The 17,790-nt window shown below is 37.2% G+C and overlaps 1 protein-coding gene across 2 annotated transcripts in view; it reads left to right on the top strand.

The window, feature by feature from the left end:
- Positions 1 to 2,602: 2,602 nt before the first annotated feature.
- LOC106873719 (death-associated protein kinase 1) overlaps positions 2,603 to 17,790 on the top strand; it is a 218,266-nt gene continuing 203,078 nt past the window's right edge. For both annotated transcript variants that reach the window (XM_052972187.2, XM_089361056.1), the window contains exon 1: positions 2,603 to 3,025. In XM_052972187.2, the coding sequence (XP_052828147.1) occupies positions 2,967 to 3,025 (59 nt within the window). In that variant the 5' untranslated portion in view covers positions 2,603 to 2,966. The remainder of the gene's footprint in view (positions 3,026 to 17,790) is intronic.

Below are 17,790 nucleotides of genomic sequence, written 5' to 3'. Positions count from 1 at the left end.
ACTGCTCCAGTTCAGCAACATAGCAAAAGTGAGTAGTACTATCTGTGATTCAAAGTGCTAGCATTGTCACATTCTGTATCATACTGAATCTCTTTGAGAACTACATTAAGGGTATGTTTGACCGTGGAGCATTCAGCCACTTGCAGGTTTAATTTGATGAGCTGGCCATTCCGTTGATCAGATCAGCTCAACTGGAGCCCTCGTTGTCATAAGCAACAGAGTGCCAGTTACTACTATATGTCGGTATGTTCAGCTAGGCTAACTTGACACAAATACTGTAAACATTACATAAACATATATGTTTACATGTAAATGGGAAATTATGTCACCCATGTTTTATTCCCAGTGGTCCACATGAAACCAAGCAACAACTGTATTTACGGATGGAAATTGTATCAGGTCCCAGAGTGGCAATGGCTTCCTTTATAATGTTCTCTACATTGTGGCATTTCATAGGAATGCAGAACTAAATGAAACTAAAACAGCCTTAACCTTGGATGGAAGCCATATCAGAACTTAGCATCTCAGTGGCTTCCCTCTAATCCAGTGATCAGCAATTAATGTTTTTTTCATAACTCATGTAGGCCCAGGAGTGGCTGTGTGGTAAGTAGCTTGCTTACGAACTACATGGTTCCGGGTTCAGTCCCACTGTGTGGCACATTGGGCAAGTGTCTTCTACTATAGTCTCAGGCCGACCAAAGCCTTGTGAGTGGATTTGGTAGACGGAAAACTGAAAGAAGCCCGTTGTATATATATGTATATATATATATATATATATATATATATATATATATATATATATATATATATATATATATATATGCGTGTGTGTGTGTGTGTGTGTATATGTTTGTGTGTCTGTGTTTGTCCCCCCCAACATCGTTTGATAACCGATGCTGGTGTGTTTACGTCTCCGTCAACTAGCGGTTCGGCAAAAGAAACCGATAGAATAAGTACTAGGCTTCCAAAGAATAAGTCCTGGGGTCGATTTGCTCGACTAAAGGCGGTGCTCCAGTATGGCCACAGTCAAATGACTGAAACAAGAGTAAAAGAGTAACTGACTATTTTTTAATTATTATTATTTTTTTGTTTGTTTTACTTTTGCTCATTACCTACATGAATATTATATCATATCTTACATATAAAAATGCCCAGTACCAGCGCCACCACCACCATGTATCCATCACCCTTTCCATTACTGACAATGTTTATGTAAGCAAAAATTAAACAAATTATGTTGCAGAAGTCTGTATAAAGGCCATCAACTGCTCCTCCCCTTCATCATCATCATCGTCAACCACACACAGCCGCGCCTATACCATGTGTACTAGTTTATTAAAGTTTACCTTTTATCTTTTACTTGTTTCGATTAGTGAGCTGTATCCATGCCAAGACATCACCTTAAAGCATCCAAATGAACAAATCGACTCCAGTATTAATTTTTAAAGACTAACAGATATTCTATCGGTTTCTTTAGCCTTGACCTCTGGATCACAGGAACGTAAACAAACCAGCACCGGTTATCAAGTAGTAGGGAGACGAACTATAGCGAACATAGCGTGCACACATATCTGAGTGTGTCGGTACGTTTGTGGCGCACCTACCGCTCAGTAAGTGTTGGTTTGTTTACATTCCTCTAAGTTAGTAGGTCAGCAAAAGAAATCGATAAAATAAGTACAAGATTTACAAGATAAGGATCGGGGTCGATTTGTTTGAGAACCCCCCCCCCTTCAAGGCAGTGTCTCAGAAAATTGGAAAAGGATAATCACAATCTACTCTATCGAAAAATCTATCAGCAAAATTCCATTAAAAATGTTGACATTATTCCGGTCTCTTTCTCTCTGTACGAGGAAAAGCGGAAAAGCGTGACCGGAAAAATCAACCAACAAACGAACCAGCCAGCCAACCAACCGACATTTATATCGGTTATTATCATTATAGAGATAAATGGGGGAGAAGGCTTCGAAAGTGACCACAATAAGAGGCTGCCATAGTATAATAGATAGTATATACGACTATGACGAGTCTTGTAATTAATGTTATAATCGTTATAAATGCTTTTTTTCGCCCACCCTCGGCCCATCCTTCACCCGGATATCATTATTTCCACGTTCAGAAGGCGAGTAGTACGTTGGAGACTCCTTCCCCCAGGCCAGTTATGTGACCTGCAGATCGTAATCTAACATGCGGGCCATGTGTGCTGTAACAACAAAACCTGCTTTAAATACTGCTTCCTAGTCAGTAGTTGTCGTTGTGATCTTTTAAAAAAAGTCGGCCGAGCAAGCCGCCAGATCTGAACACTTTGATAAAAATCTGCTTCACCATACTTCTCCTGTTAGCCTCTGTTTTTATGAATGAGTGAATGAGGATTTGTTTTCCCTCCTCTTCTTCGTTCCTCCCTCCCTCCCTGCCTTCTCTCTTTCAGTCAGACAACAACTGTTACTACTACTACTACTACTACCATGACTACAACAGCCAGCACGGAGTGGCAGAGAGGAGTGAAAACGAAAGAGTCAAAATACATACAGAGAGAGAGAGAGAGAGATAAACAGAAATATTAATAATATAAAGAGAGGGAGAGAAACAGAATGAGAGAGTATGTGTCAGTTGCTTGACAGAAGCAGGCAGTTCGACATGAGTGTTAGAATGAGATATACAAAGAGTGGGAGCACCGGGTCTCTTCCAATTTACTGAAATTTCTGTTTACAAAGTGATTCCTTGCTTTATGTTCTCTTTAGCTCACTCTGATCAGAGATCATGAGTGGTTTTCAGTTGGACACTCTTCTAATTAGTTAACAATTTATTTAGTTTTTATTTAAATTTATATATAAATATATTATATATTCTGTAAATATATACATATAAAATCTGACAACACCAGTAATAGGGTGTTCACTGGTGAAATCGTCTTTTTCCTGCTTTACAATTATTTTTTTTTTTTCACTTTCCACACACGTACCTTTGTCATGGAATTTAAACAAGAACCAGTTGAGAATTATTATACCATTGGCGAAAATTTAGGAAGGTTAGTGCTTTATTATACATTTTTTGATATATTTAAACATTTAACCGCCGTCATGCAGCAATTATTCTGTTTCTATACAACCAATGTGTTGGTAAACGAAATATTAATATATATATTGAAAGAATGTATATATATATAATGTTTTTAGCCATTTCAGATACCTGTGTAGGTTTAATGTATATACATGCATGTAGAGATACACATACACACATATACATACACAGACATGTGTACTTATAAACACACAGATATATTAAAGCAAATATACGCACACAAAGAAAAGGATGTTTTTTAATTTGTTTCAGCCATCAAGGCCAAGGCCATACCGAAGCACCGCCCTCCAGAATTTAAAATGTATGTTAGTGTCGGTGTATATGCTGTACACATGTACACACGTGTGTATGCATTATATATATATATATATATATATATATATATATATATATATGTATGTATAATTCTAGGAAACAGCTTATCTATGATTATCGACTACCTTACACAGACAAACTCCTTTCTCACTTTTGTCTACGTTTTTCTCTGATATATATGTACACCGGTGACTTCATATCATTGTCTCTGTATTTGCAAAATCAACCCCTATCACTGACACCTTAACAACAAGGGGTTAGATAGGGGTCATGCTGTAGTTATTGACGACCGTGGGTTGGGGCGTGAAAGGGTTTTTCCTGAAATCACGCCTGGTTCATGTATTATCTGTGTAAAAACTTAACACTACCTTACTCTGTGTGTTTTCTATCTGTCTATCCATCTATCTGCCCGTCTATTTATCTAACTATCTATATCTTTTTGCTTGTCTATCTATCTATATCTATTTGCCTGTCTGTCTATCTGCCTGTCAATCTATCTATATCTATTTGCCTGTCTGTTTGCCTATCTGTCTGTCTGTCTGTCTCTCTCTCTCTCTCTCTCTCTCTCTCTCTCTCTCTCTCTCTCTCTCTCTCTCTCTCTCTCTCTATATATATATATATGTCTATCTGTTTGCCTGTCTATCTACCTATCTCTCTGAATCTGTTTGCCTGTTTATCTTTATCTATCTATCTATCTATCTATCTATCTCCATTCATCTATGTACACTATTATATATACACACTATGTGTGGGTATATGTTTAAATGTATGTCTGTATGTGTGTATATATATATATATATGTTATATGTATATTTCTATATATATATGAATGTGTATATATGTTATATGTATATTTCTATATATATGAATGTGTATGTCTATATGTGTATGCCTCTATATGTATATATGTTATATGTGTATGTATATTATAGGCATGTAAATATATGTGCATGATTTGATGGTGCTCATTTATAATATTTCTCTTCCCCCCCAAAAATAATAATCCTTTCTATTAATTTCAAGCCTTTTGAATTTTGATGGCGGGTGCTAGGTCGATGACAATCGACTCCAGTTGTCAACTGGTACTTATTTTTAAGGTAAAGTCGACCTCAGTAGAATCTGAACTCGCCTCATGAAGACAGATGAATTTCTGCTATGCATTTTCTCTGGCTCACCACCTTAATGATAATTATAATCCTTTCTGCCATAGGTACCAGGCCTGAAATTTGGGGGACGGGAGTTATCAATTACATCGACCCTAGTGTTTCATTGGTACTTATTTTATTGATCCCGAAAAGATGAAAGGCAAAGTCAACCTCAGCAGAATTTGAACTCTGAACGAAATACCGCTAAGCATTTCGTCCGGCATGCTAACAATTCTGCCAGCTCGCCGCCTTTTTAATAATAATAATAATTTATTTCTTTATTGCCCACAAGGGGCTAAACAGACAGGGGACAAACAAGGACAGACAAAGGGATTAAGTCGATTACATCGACCAAATTTTCCCACATGGACAGCAATTGTGAGGGAGGAGACGAGTCTATTACATCGACCCCCACCCCAGTTTATTCAACTGGTACTTATTTTATCGACACCTAAAGGATGAAAAGGCAAGGTCGACCTCGGCGAAATTTGAACTCAGAACATAGCAACGGGCGAAATATTGCTAAGCAATTCATCCGGCGTGCTAACGATTCTGCCAGCTCGCCGCCTTAATAATCCTTTTCTACTATATGCACAAGGCCTGAAATTTTGGGGAAGGAGACCAGTCGATTAAATTGACACCAGTATGTCACTGGTACTTACTTTAGTGAAAAAACTAATAATAATAATGATAGTAGTAATAGTTGTTATCATGATATGCTAATGTCTAAAAGGTTTCTTTCATTCTCACAAAATAAGATTAATGTCAATTTTTAAACTAGTTGCCAGAGCGGGTCTGTAAATCAAGTCATAAACAGCTTTTCAATTACTTCACATATACAGACTGACTACTTAGGTACGCGCGCGTGTATGTATATATGCATATTTAATACTTCACCTACAGGACATTATGTAGGTACTACTAAAGCAGCGCGGACCCGAACGCGCAGTCGCGCGTGGTCGATCCTAACCCTAACCCTAAACACGTATTCATTTGCACACGCGGGTTAGGGATAGGGTTAGGGTTAGGGATAGGGTTAGGGACAGGGTTATGGTTAGGGATAAGGTTAGGGTTAGGATCGACCACTCAAGACTAGCTAGCGCGGTCGCGCGACTGCGCGTTCGGGTCCGCGCTGCTTTAGTAGTACCCATTATGTATGTATAGATGTTCATTAAATGCATGTGTACAAAACTCATATATATATATATATATATATATATATATATATATATATATATCGCGCACACGCACTACTGGTTATAATACATTACACGCACTGATCATATACAATCAATTGTCCACAAATGAAATCTTTTACATCGTAGTTTTTCTTTAAATGCTAGAAATAACAGCTAGGTTTCCCTCAAATCACGCCCTGCCGAGTTAAAAAAAATAAATATTGATAATCAGCGATACATTTCATAATATACTCCTAGGTGTTTTATGTCAGAATAAACTACGAGTTTCTAATCTCAACTAAACTATCTTTGAATTAGCCTAATCTGGCGCCTAACAACATGAACTATATATAATACAATACAGAGATCTCGTGCATAAATCCTGTACCTTGTGTGAGCATATATATATATATATACACACACACACACACACACACATTAGATTTGTTTTGTCCTGAAAAAGCAAGTGTATTTATTTCAATACGTAGACTATGTATGTTTATATTGGTTTTGTGATACAAGCAAGAAAATAAAACAAAATATTATTCTTTTACTTGTTTCAGTCATTTGACTGTGGCCATGCTGGAGCACCGCCTTTAGCCGAGCAAATCGACCCCAGGACTTATTTTTTGGAAGCCTGGTACTTATTCTATCGGTCAGTTTTGCCGAACCGCTAAGTTACGGGGACGTAAACACACCAGCATCGGTTGTCAAGCGATGTTGGGACACACACACACACACACACACATATATATATATACATACATACATACATACATATATACGACGGGCTTCTTTCAGCTTCCGTCTACCAAATCCACTCCCAAGGCTTTGGTCGGCCCGAGGCTATAACTCAACCATCGAGAGTTTCGTACTTTGGCAATTATATTTGTTAAGTATCACTGAACGAAACTCTCGGCCCCTGAGTCACTACAACTTATGCCGATTAATTATCGTTCCGACTATATTCATAATGCCTGGAATTTTGAAGGAGCGGGTGCAGTCGATTACACCAACCCCTAATCCTAGACTCCGAAATGGGTGAAAGGCGAAGTCGATATTGGCTGAGGACGTGAAGCCGGAAGAAATATCGCAAACATTTTGTCCGGCGTGCTTCACGATTCCGCCTGCACGTCACATTCTATCGACTAATAGAAAAGTATGCTTGTATGTTCGTATGCGTGTGCTTATGATTTTTGTGTATATGTTTATATATGTATATGTGTGTGTGTGTGTGTGTGTGTGTTCATGAACATGTTTATATATGTGTATATATATATGTATATGTGTATATGAACATATATGTGTGTGTGTGTGTGTGGATATATATATATGCTCTAGTTGTCAACATTATATTGTAGTTTTGTTTATCCTAACCGCTGGTGCATTTATTTATGTTGCTAGATGTTATGTATGACTATTATTGAGTTTGGTTGGTGATCAGATATATGTCAATCTGTATGTCTATACCCGTCTCTCTGGGTACACATTCCCACCCACCCTATACACACACACACACACACACACACACACACACACACACACACACACATATATAAACATATTTATATACACAATCAAAAAGATGAAACGAATTGTGATTACATATTACACATTCATTGAACACATACCCGAACGTTTGAGGTTCGTTTTGTTCTGATATCAGAATTGTCCCTGGAGAAAAACGGTTAATAAAAAAATAACCAAATCATTTTGTATGGAGAACTTATTACTTCTGTAATTATCTTATTTATACAATTTCTTCGTTACACAGTGTGATGTAATTTGTTGGTAATGTGGTGGTGGTGGTCTTTTTTTTTTTCTCATGTTAATATCAACCCCATGCTATTAAACGCTTACTCTCTCTCCATCTCGTTAGCTTTAATCTGTGTTATATACATACAAATGCATAACTACGGAGCTTGCATTTTATATACATACATATTCATACATGCGCATATATATTGCGTTGCATTGGGTGTGTGTATGTGTGTGTGCATTATGCCTATATATTTATGAGTATTCGGTACGTAGAGTGATAGTTTTGTGCGTTGCACTTATATTTGTGTGTATAAACGTGAATGAGTGGATATACATATTTATATTGGTGTGTATGTATGTGTATATATATATATGTATATATGTATATATATGTATATATATATATATATATACACACACACACACACACACACACACACACACACACACACACACACACACACTTCTCGATTCACTCATTAACCACTCGTATGTTATATGCCCTCTCTCTCTCTCTCTCTCTCATTGCTTTCTAGCAGCTGTTCTTTTCTTGTTTAGCCACAGGCAAGACCTGAATGAGCAAACCTCTGATCAGATGCTTTCAGCCCTTGACTATCATGTCTTCCTCTCAAGCATTACGCGCGCGCCCATTATCCAGTGTGTCTCTCTCTCCTGAAGACGGTAGCAAAGTTTAGTTGCTGTTTCTAACAGCTTGGAACACTACTTAGAGACATCCTTGTCCGTGCATTGTTCATGCTCTGTTTTCGAAATACTAAACTTTCTGAGAATCCATCATTGGATTGATGAGGCATCGATGACTCATTTTTATGAGTTCAAATCACATTAGGGCCAACTCTTGTTGCCTCTCTACTGTGTATCACAAGTTGTCCTTCCGTTTATTTCAGCACTGTATAAACTCCGTGTATAACCCCCAAATAATTCATGATATATTTCATCATCTGATGAGCCCTTTGATTTTAAAATACACCGTTGATATTAATTATGGCCTATTCTCTCTTATCAGTATGTATGTATATATGCATGTGTGTGCATAAGTGAGTGCGAGTATGTATATGTGCATGCATGTGTGCATGTATATGAGCGTGTGTGAATGTGGTGTATATGGATGCATGTATGTGTGTGTGTGATTTAGTACTGTATTGATCTCTGCTGGAATGTAAGGCACGTTAAACTTTAGTATTATCTTAATTCCTCCAAAATGATTTGTTTTCCTCCTCGAATATATGGTGTTTTGTATATTTAACCCTGGATCAATCCTTATAATAAATGACTGTCACATCATTCATTCACTCACAATGTATAATCTAGAATTTTCACTATCCATTGAATCCTTTCATTTTTATTCAAAGTGCGCGCGTGCCGATGATAGTAACGCGTGATTGAAGGCGAGGAAGACTTCCATTAGTATCAAGCTTAAACAAGTTTCTCTACACTACATTATCTGTTGATTGTGTTGTCATTTCCTCCCCCAGTCTCCGGTCACAGGTTTGCATACTTCCAGTCTGCATTCGTCCAATCGATCGATCATCGATCGCACAGGACTTTCTTAATGGGATGACATTGTTGCAGTAACATTCTGTCTAACACACACACAAATATAGGTATGGCCAATTGTTAAAAGCCATGTGTTATGGAAGTAGCTTCATTTCACAACTGTATTAAGCCTGCTACTATTAAGTAAAGGCTGTATCAGTACACACAACATATGCAACACAGTGTTCACAGGGTACGTTGGGTGTTTTTATATACACAGGATATTTATCGTAATCATCTGTCTTTTTCTCTGTATGTCATGCTTCTTAGTTTCGAGTTATTCAAAGCATCTTCGTGTATTTCGTGTCTCCTGACTGTTTATATATATATATATATATATATATATATATATATATATATATATATATATATATATATATATATGCACACACACACACACACACACACACGTGTGTGATTATATTTTGTTCTCTTAAGACATAAGGTCTTTTAGAAACTACAGGTGAATGAATAATATATATAAGGTGGATAAATAGATCTAACGAGATTGGGTTTTTAAATTCGCCCAAAGGAGCACATTTCTGATAATTAAATTCTGTTATTTCTTTGAACTTATAATAAAGCAATGTAGGTTTGCGGTGGGTGAGGAAAAAAATAAAGAAATTTCTTGATCTGCGAGGGAAATAAACAACAATAACATGAAAAAAAGACACATCACAATTGAAAGATATCAAATATCCCAACATTGTGGGCGGGGGTATATATATATACAATGTCTGTGTGTATGTATGTGTTTGAATTTTCGGTTGATCCTTTAATAAAGATATTAGAAGCCCTAATTCTTGTCCTATCAGTGTGCATGCGCCCTCCGTCTCCTTTTCTATCAGATTAGTGCTTATAATTCTCTCTTTTTCTTTCTTTCTTTCTTTCTCTCTCTCTCTGTCTCTCAAGCAAACGCAATTATTAGTAGACGTAAAGTTAGCTAGCTACGGATGGTTGAATGCGTGGATATAAACAGCTTGTTCTTAGATGGGTAGAATGATAAACGAAAAGAAAAAAAATAGACAGATACGGGTGGTGAGATACGAAGACAGATAGTGAGTGATAAAGTAGCAAAGATAATTTCCTACACAAACACATACATACTGATACACAAACACACACATACATGTATATGTAATTTAATCATATCTTTACCTTTTTCCTTATCATCAATCATCATAGACAACGTTTATCTAAGAAAGAAAAAAAAAACACTCTGGTATCCTCAATGTAGTTTTTTGTATGGTTTTGTATTTAATTATTTTATTTAATTCATTCAGAGCTGTCTTGATTTACATATCCAGTATATATATATATATATATATATATATATATATATATATATATAATTTTGTGCGTGATAAGGTTGACTGGAAGCCGTTTGTTATCTTTAATAGTAAAATAGGTCTTTAAAGCTACCTCCAAGCCTACTACAATTATTTTTACTTTTATTTAGCACCAGGTCAACCTTGAAGAGCAGATCTTTTCTCAAATCCTTTTCAACCGTGTTTATACCATTTTCTTTTAAGACATTATGCGGCATGTCTACACATTAGTGCCCCAGACTGTTTTTTTATATTTTGTTGTTGTTTTTGTTTTTGTTAAGTATCATTGTTGTTTGTGTCAACTGATGTGATTGAACAATATTCTTACTGACAGTGGTGGTGGATTCAACTAGTTCAATTTCTTCGAGGAGGTGGAATAACTGGTACCTGGAAAGAAGCCAGGTAAGGGTCTGTGCTCTGTAAAAGGCGATATATGAAGATGTTCTAAATTATTCTGGGTCCGGAATCGAACCCACATCGCACCACTTCATTTACTTCCCTTTTCATCTCAAACCGGAAATCTTGTTCCTTCTCTATCAGAGAGAGATCGCCAAAGTAAATGAATATCAGTGATTAAGGCCATTAAAGTTTGATGGCTCACAACACTAGTTTCGATTCCTAGTTACAGCTATTTTCTTTTGAATTGCATTTCTGAAGATATTGGTTGTCATAGTAGTATCGATGACTGCTTGCCGTCGCTCGAATTTAGCTGGTCAATAAAGACATATTTCGTTGGCTGCGTAAATAATAACTGAAGCAAACCTCTCGAAAATCTTAACTGAAATATTTATTGCCAAACATAAAGATGGGGAGAGGAAAACTACACTGAAGTTGTGGAAAGCTGAGTGACAAGAATGCAGTCAGTTCAAAAATACAAGAGGTCATCTGCGCAAATCTTCGAGGTGAAACGTGGCCTCAGCAGTCCGTTAGCCGTCTGCTCTCTAAAATGTGCACCAAACTTCTTTTTTTTTTTTAATACGGAACCAGAATCTAAATTTTAAAACATTCAAGAAAACTATATAATGTCACTGCTTCATGCTGATTGGTCGACTTATAGACTGATCATGTGAAACTATGGTGGTTCATTCGTGGTATCTGACCGAGTATATAGCAGTTAGGTTTTGAATCCTTGCTACAGTAGAAATGAAGGATCTTTTTTAAAACGGGGGCCACATTTTTCATTAACGAAACACTTTGAAACTTGGAACACTGGTAGAATGTGTCATATAAAACATCTTTTTCTCTTAGTCTTCTTAAAAAAAAAAAAGAAATCCCTAAGTTATTCCATGTTAAAGTTGTCGTATTTCTGTAATTTCAACCAATCACTGACGTCCATTCAGCCGATATACATTAAGTGCCGACTACATAAACAAACGATTCTGAAACAATTCTATCGGTGATAGGGTTAGGGTTAGGGTAAAACAGCAAATTTAAAAAGAAAAAAGCAAATAAAACGAAGAAAATGAAAAAAGCAAATTTAAAATGAAAAAAGCAAATATATAAAATGAAAAAAGCAAATAAAACGAAGCTATGGCTTAATCAGCCAAAGGAGTAAATGTAAACAACTGAATACTTGTCAGTGATTGGTTGAAATTATCGAAATAAGACAATTTTTTACATGAAATAAATTCGAATACAAAAATATTTTTCTGTTCTATAACACAAAATAGATAAGTATACGAAGTTTGAAAGTCTTTCGGTACCAAAAACACTACGTAAAACATTAATGAAAAATGTGGCCCCCGTTTTAAAAACGATCCGAAATGAAAAATAGTTGTAAATAAGTACCACCATTCTTCGATGTGTGCGTGTGTCTAAGTATCTGTATGTATGTACCATTGTTTTATTTGTTTCAGTCATTTTAGACTGTTGCTATGCAGAGGCAACACCTCGAAGAGTTTGCTTGAACCAGCCAACCCAAGTAATTATTTTTCTTCAAGTCTAGCACTTATTCTGTAGGTCTCTTTTTGTTGAACTGCTAAATTGCGAAAGCATAAAGAAACCAAAGACTGGTTGTCAAGTGGTAGGTGACAGAGACAGACTGACACAATAAGCTACTTTCAGTTTCTGTCTATAGAATCTACTCACAAGGTTTTGGTTGGCCTAGGGCTATAATAGAAGAGACTTGCCCATGGTATCAAGCGGTGGGACTGAAACCAGGATCATGTGTTTGGGAAACACACTTCTAACCACACCTAAAGTTGAAATGCCTCTTCTCCAGCCTATAGGTTTGTTGGACCAAACCTTATATCAATTTCCTAGCTGTATGAGTGACTAAGAGTACAAGACACTCTCCTGGGTGAGGCACCAGTCCAGCAGAGGGTTAACTCCTAGCTGCTTCTGGTAGTTATTTTCAGATGAGTAGACTGGAGCAACATGAAATAAAGTGCCTTTGCAAACTTCTTAACTATACAGCGATGTCTATGCCTATATTATTAGATGAGTTTAAGGTGTCAAGCTGGCAGAATCATTAGCACACCAGGCAAAATGCTTAGTAGCATTTCATCTGTCTTTACATTCTGAGATCAAATTCTGCCAAGGTCGACTTTGCCTTTCATTCTTTCAGAGTCGGTGAAATAAGTAATCAGTTGACTGATTTTTATTGACTTACCCTCCCCTTTGAAACTGCTTGTCTTGTGCCCAAATTTGAAACCAATATTAGTTGAGTTTCACATTAAAGAAGGTTGTGGTAGAAATAGAAATAAAAAAGAAATGATTAAATGATAAAAAATTTGATTATTTTTGTGCTAATCTTTACCCAGGCAGAAGTGTCCAGTACAACTTGACAACAAACAAGTCGTTATCCCAATTATTGTACAATCCCCTTTATGTTATCACTATGGTTACTGTCTAAAATTATTGTGTCACATTCCTGTGTATTTCTCTTAACACATGTGATGACCTAATGTGTAAGATCTTGACAGATATCAGGTTTCAAGGATTAGATTATAGCTTTATAAACAGTTGTGAATTTGTTCAAAGTGTGACCTTGTTCGAGGGCCATGTTATCATTTTTGTATCTTCTGAAAATATCTGGTAACCTTTTCGTTTTGTGTCGCATATTTATAAAGGTTGGGTGTGGGGCTGAGTGTCCACTATCATTATAGCTGTTGAGACTATGACTTTAGAGCACATAACTGCTTGTTTGTTGAAGCCATAATAAATGTCATTGACCTGATTCTCATAACAGAAATTGTCCCAGAGCTAGCAAAGTAAGTTCCAGAATCTTGAAGCATGTCTTTAAGTACAAAAGCCTTGAAGGCAAAACATGCCAAAGACCCAAGTTCTTGTGAGTAATGGTGCCATCTGAGAAGTAGTCTTGCTTGGTTATGTAAGAGTATGGAAGAAATCAATGCTGTTGAAATGACACCGTTTGTATGGCAGTGAAGTTGTTTATAACTATTGTATCATTTCAAGTTACAAGCCCCCATTTTTTTCATATGTATCAGGCATCTTTCAGTTTCTGTCTATGAAATCCATTCAAAAGGGCTTTGGTTGAACTGGAGCTATTGTTGAGAACATTTGCTCAAGGTGCCATACAGTAGGACTGAACCCATTATGTTTTTTTAAGACAGTTGTCATTGGGTTACTCAATCAATTCCGACTTGAAGCTAAAGAAGTTTAGTAGCCAATTCTTTTTATATCTGCGAGGACTTGTTCTTGAACTGCCGGAAGTGTTGCCTACATTGGCTTATTGCTTACATATTGATTTTAAATTTTGGCACACAGCCAGCAAATTTCAAGGAGGAAGTAAGTTGATTATATTAACCCCAGTATTCAACTGGTGCTTATTTTATTGACCCTGAATGCAAAAAATATATTGGCTTGACTGCTGACCTAAAGCTAAATAGCATCACTAATCCAGTGAATAAGTAATTTACTCTTTTCTGGTTCTTTTAAAGCTTCACTAATCTGCAAATTGTAAACAAACAACAGTTAATATAAAGATTTGTGTTATGATTAACACATTACTTGAAAGTAAAATTGTCTTTAGTAGCTGGCACCATCTCTATTTATGCATTTTTAAAAGTAATTTGTTGCAGAAAATTGTTTCACATCCTTAAATTTCCATTTTTTTCACCATAAAGATAGCTTTAAGCAATTTTAGATATTATGATATTGCCATGCAACCAACACTCCTAAATATCTCTCTCTCTTTTCTGTCTGCTTGTATACCTATCTGCCTAAATATATGTGTATGTCTGTAAATACATGTGTATATGTGTTTGTCTATATATAAATCTTTGTACGTATTTGTATGTGTATATATATTAACCTACCTCGTGAGGCGTAAATTTTTTGTGCAACCCATGCTAGCAGAGAAAGCAGGCATAAAATAATGATGATTAATCAGTAAAGAATCCCTGTTGCATTCATTCACACTGTCTGCATTTTCAGTATCATACTGTTATCATTTTACATCTATTTCCTAACAGTTTTATGGGTTGGACAGGTTTTCCCCTGTACAATCTTGAAACCTGTTACACTCCCTTTTTAACCTCCTTTATGAAGTTCAGCCTTCACTTATTCCTGTCTTCCTCTCCCATAAGTGTCTTCTGTTTGGTTTTTGCTGTCTTAGACGGAAAACTGAAAGAAGCCCGTCATATATATGTATATATATTTGTGTGTGTATATGTTTGTGTGTCTGTGATTGTCCCCCCCAACATCGCTTGACAACCGATGCTGATGTGTTTACGTCCCCGTAACTTAGCGGTTCAGCAAAAGAGACTGATAGAATAAGTACTAGGCTTCCAAAGAATAAGTCCTGGGGTCGATTTGCTCAGCTAAAAGCGGTGCTCCAGCATGGCCACAGTCAAATGACTGAAACAAGTAAAAGAGAGTAAAGAGTATCACATGTTTGAATCAGCTCAGTCTCCTCGCTTCTTTCTACACAGCATTTGATTTCTCTTGTGCCCAGTTTTCCTTTCAGCGTAAGTTATGCTCTGTTGTTCATCCACACTTACATTACATGTTCAGCAAAGCATGCCGGCTTTGTTTCTTTCCAGCTTTTGTACATCCTCTGCATTCTGTATCAATAGTTTGCTACCATGCAAGTTTGCTCTTCTCTCAAGTGCATCATACAATCTGCTCGCTACTCAGAGAGAGGATCCTTCTGATACCATCAGAGGTAACAACCCTATATTTTTCTATCCCTTTTTAACTCAGGCTATCATGTTTTCAGAATGGGGTAACAGAAGCCATCGGTCACATCATGTATTAGTTATCAACTACCTTGAGAGAGTCCTCCAAGTGCTATGAATTTCTTGTAGAGACACCATCAATGAACATTTTGAGAGGCCTTCAAGCACTAGCTATCAACTCTTTCTAGAGATACTAGCAATAAGTGTTTTAAGGCCATTTTGCTTCTTAATATAGAGGTTAGTCTAGTGGGTCCTGTGACGTTCATTTGTGCCAATCTCCAGAAGGGACATCTGGCATTGGATTGAATTCCTTCTTTGAGAAATTTAGAAATGAACAGAAGAAAAAGAGGCAGGAGAGAGCAGATAAAAGTAAAAAGGAAAGCTGGGATTAAAATGGTAAGAGAGAGGACAAGAAGAGTAGAGATGGTCACTGAGAAATTTGTGTTAAAGTCGACTAAAAAAAACTGTGTCGTATCACTATCAAATGAAAGAACAATTAAGAACTGACAACAGGTAAGATATTCAGGACAGGATACAAGCAAGATCATAGTCTTTTGTCAGTTAATGAGGGAAAGTCAAAGCAATTTCAATACATGATTCTCTAGAAGTTGATAGCTATATATCTATTATGCAAGTGAGAATCCTTAATATGTGTGTATGCACATATATTTACTTACACACACAAACACACACACAAACACACACACACACACACACACACACACACACACACACACACACACACACACACACATACACACACACATTCTATATGATTTCTTTCTTGCTTGATTAATTTCTCTAGCTTGGAAGTTCTAGATTAGATCATCATCATCATCATCTCACTATTACTCTTCACACACTCTCACTCAGATGTACAAAACGGTGTCTCTAATTACAGCAATACTATAGCAGTTTCCTTCTAAGTGTTATATTTTCAAGACTCTATATGCATGACTATGTGTATGTGTGTATATATATATGTATATATAACTGTGTGTGTTATGCAAACAAACAGCATATCCTGTTTCCTCAATCATTGAATTTCTTACTTTGTAATTCTACCTAAAACAGGTGCAGCAGTCATGGAGAAAGCATCACAATATCTTGCAGACATTTCCTTTCAAAATTGGACATTTTGTTCCTATTTTTGCTTTTGTGATCATGACTTTAGAATGAGCACAAGGTTACATGGCCGGTGATGTGAGCACCAGGTTACATGGCCTGTGACGTGAGCATGAGGTTACATGGCCTGTGACGTAGGCACGAGGTTACATAGCCTGTGACGTAGGCACGAGGTTACATAGCCTGTGACGTAGGCACGAGGTTACAGGGCCTGTGACGTAGGCACGAGGTTACAGGGCCTGTGACGTGAGCACGAGGTTACAGGGCCTGTGACGTGAGCACGAGGTTACAGGGCCTGTGACGTGAGCACGAGGTTACAGGGCCTGTGACGTGAGCACGAGGTTACAGGGCCTGTGACGTGAGCACGAGGTTACAGGGCCTGTGACGTGAGCACGAGGTTACAGGGCCTGTGACGTGAGCACGAGGTTACAGGGCCTGTGACGTGAGCACGAGGTTACAGGGCCTGTGACGTGAGCACGAGGTTACAGGGCCTGTGACGTGAGCACGAGGTTACAGGGCCTGTGACGTGAGCACGAGGTTACAGGGCCTGTGACGTGAGCACGAGGTTGCGTGACATGAACACATGGTTAGATATTTGCATATTTGTGGGATGGTAGAGTGCTGTAGATGATTGAACCAAATGTTCGTACTTCACTTCATCAATTCTGCTCTCACTTCTGTCTCTTCTATTTTAAAGATGAATGAAAGACAAAGTTGGCCCTTGATGAAATTTGAACTTACGATGCACAGTGAGGTAACTAAGTATCACTGCAAGACATTTGGTCTAACACTGATTCTTCCAGTTCACTTCCACATTACCACCACCATTATTAATAATATATATATTTCTATATGTACATGTATATTTAATCATCATTATCATCCAGTGACATCTGTCTTCCATGCTGGCATGGGTTGGATGGTTTGAAGAACTGCATCGGGTTCTAATCTGATTTGGCTTGGTTTCCACACCTGGATGCCCTTCCTAATGCCAGTCATTTCACAGAGTGTACTGGGTGCCTTTTACATGGCACTGACATAGGTGCTTTTGTGTGTTAGTGTGTGTGTGTATGTTTGTGCCTCCATGTCTTGACATCACGTGATGCTTGCGGTTGCCACATAGATATGTTTTTTGAGTTTGGTGTTGGAACTTTGGGTGTGGTCT

This window comes from Octopus bimaculoides, chromosome 12, assembly GCF_046866305.1.
Source record: "Octopus bimaculoides isolate indiv1 chromosome 12, ASM4686630v1, whole genome shotgun sequence".
In the NCBI taxonomy this organism is placed as follows: domain Eukaryota; kingdom Metazoa; phylum Mollusca; class Cephalopoda; order Octopoda; family Octopodidae; genus Octopus; species Octopus bimaculoides.
Note: the sequence above shows the minus strand (reverse complement) of the source record. Positions and strands in the feature narration are given on the sequence as shown.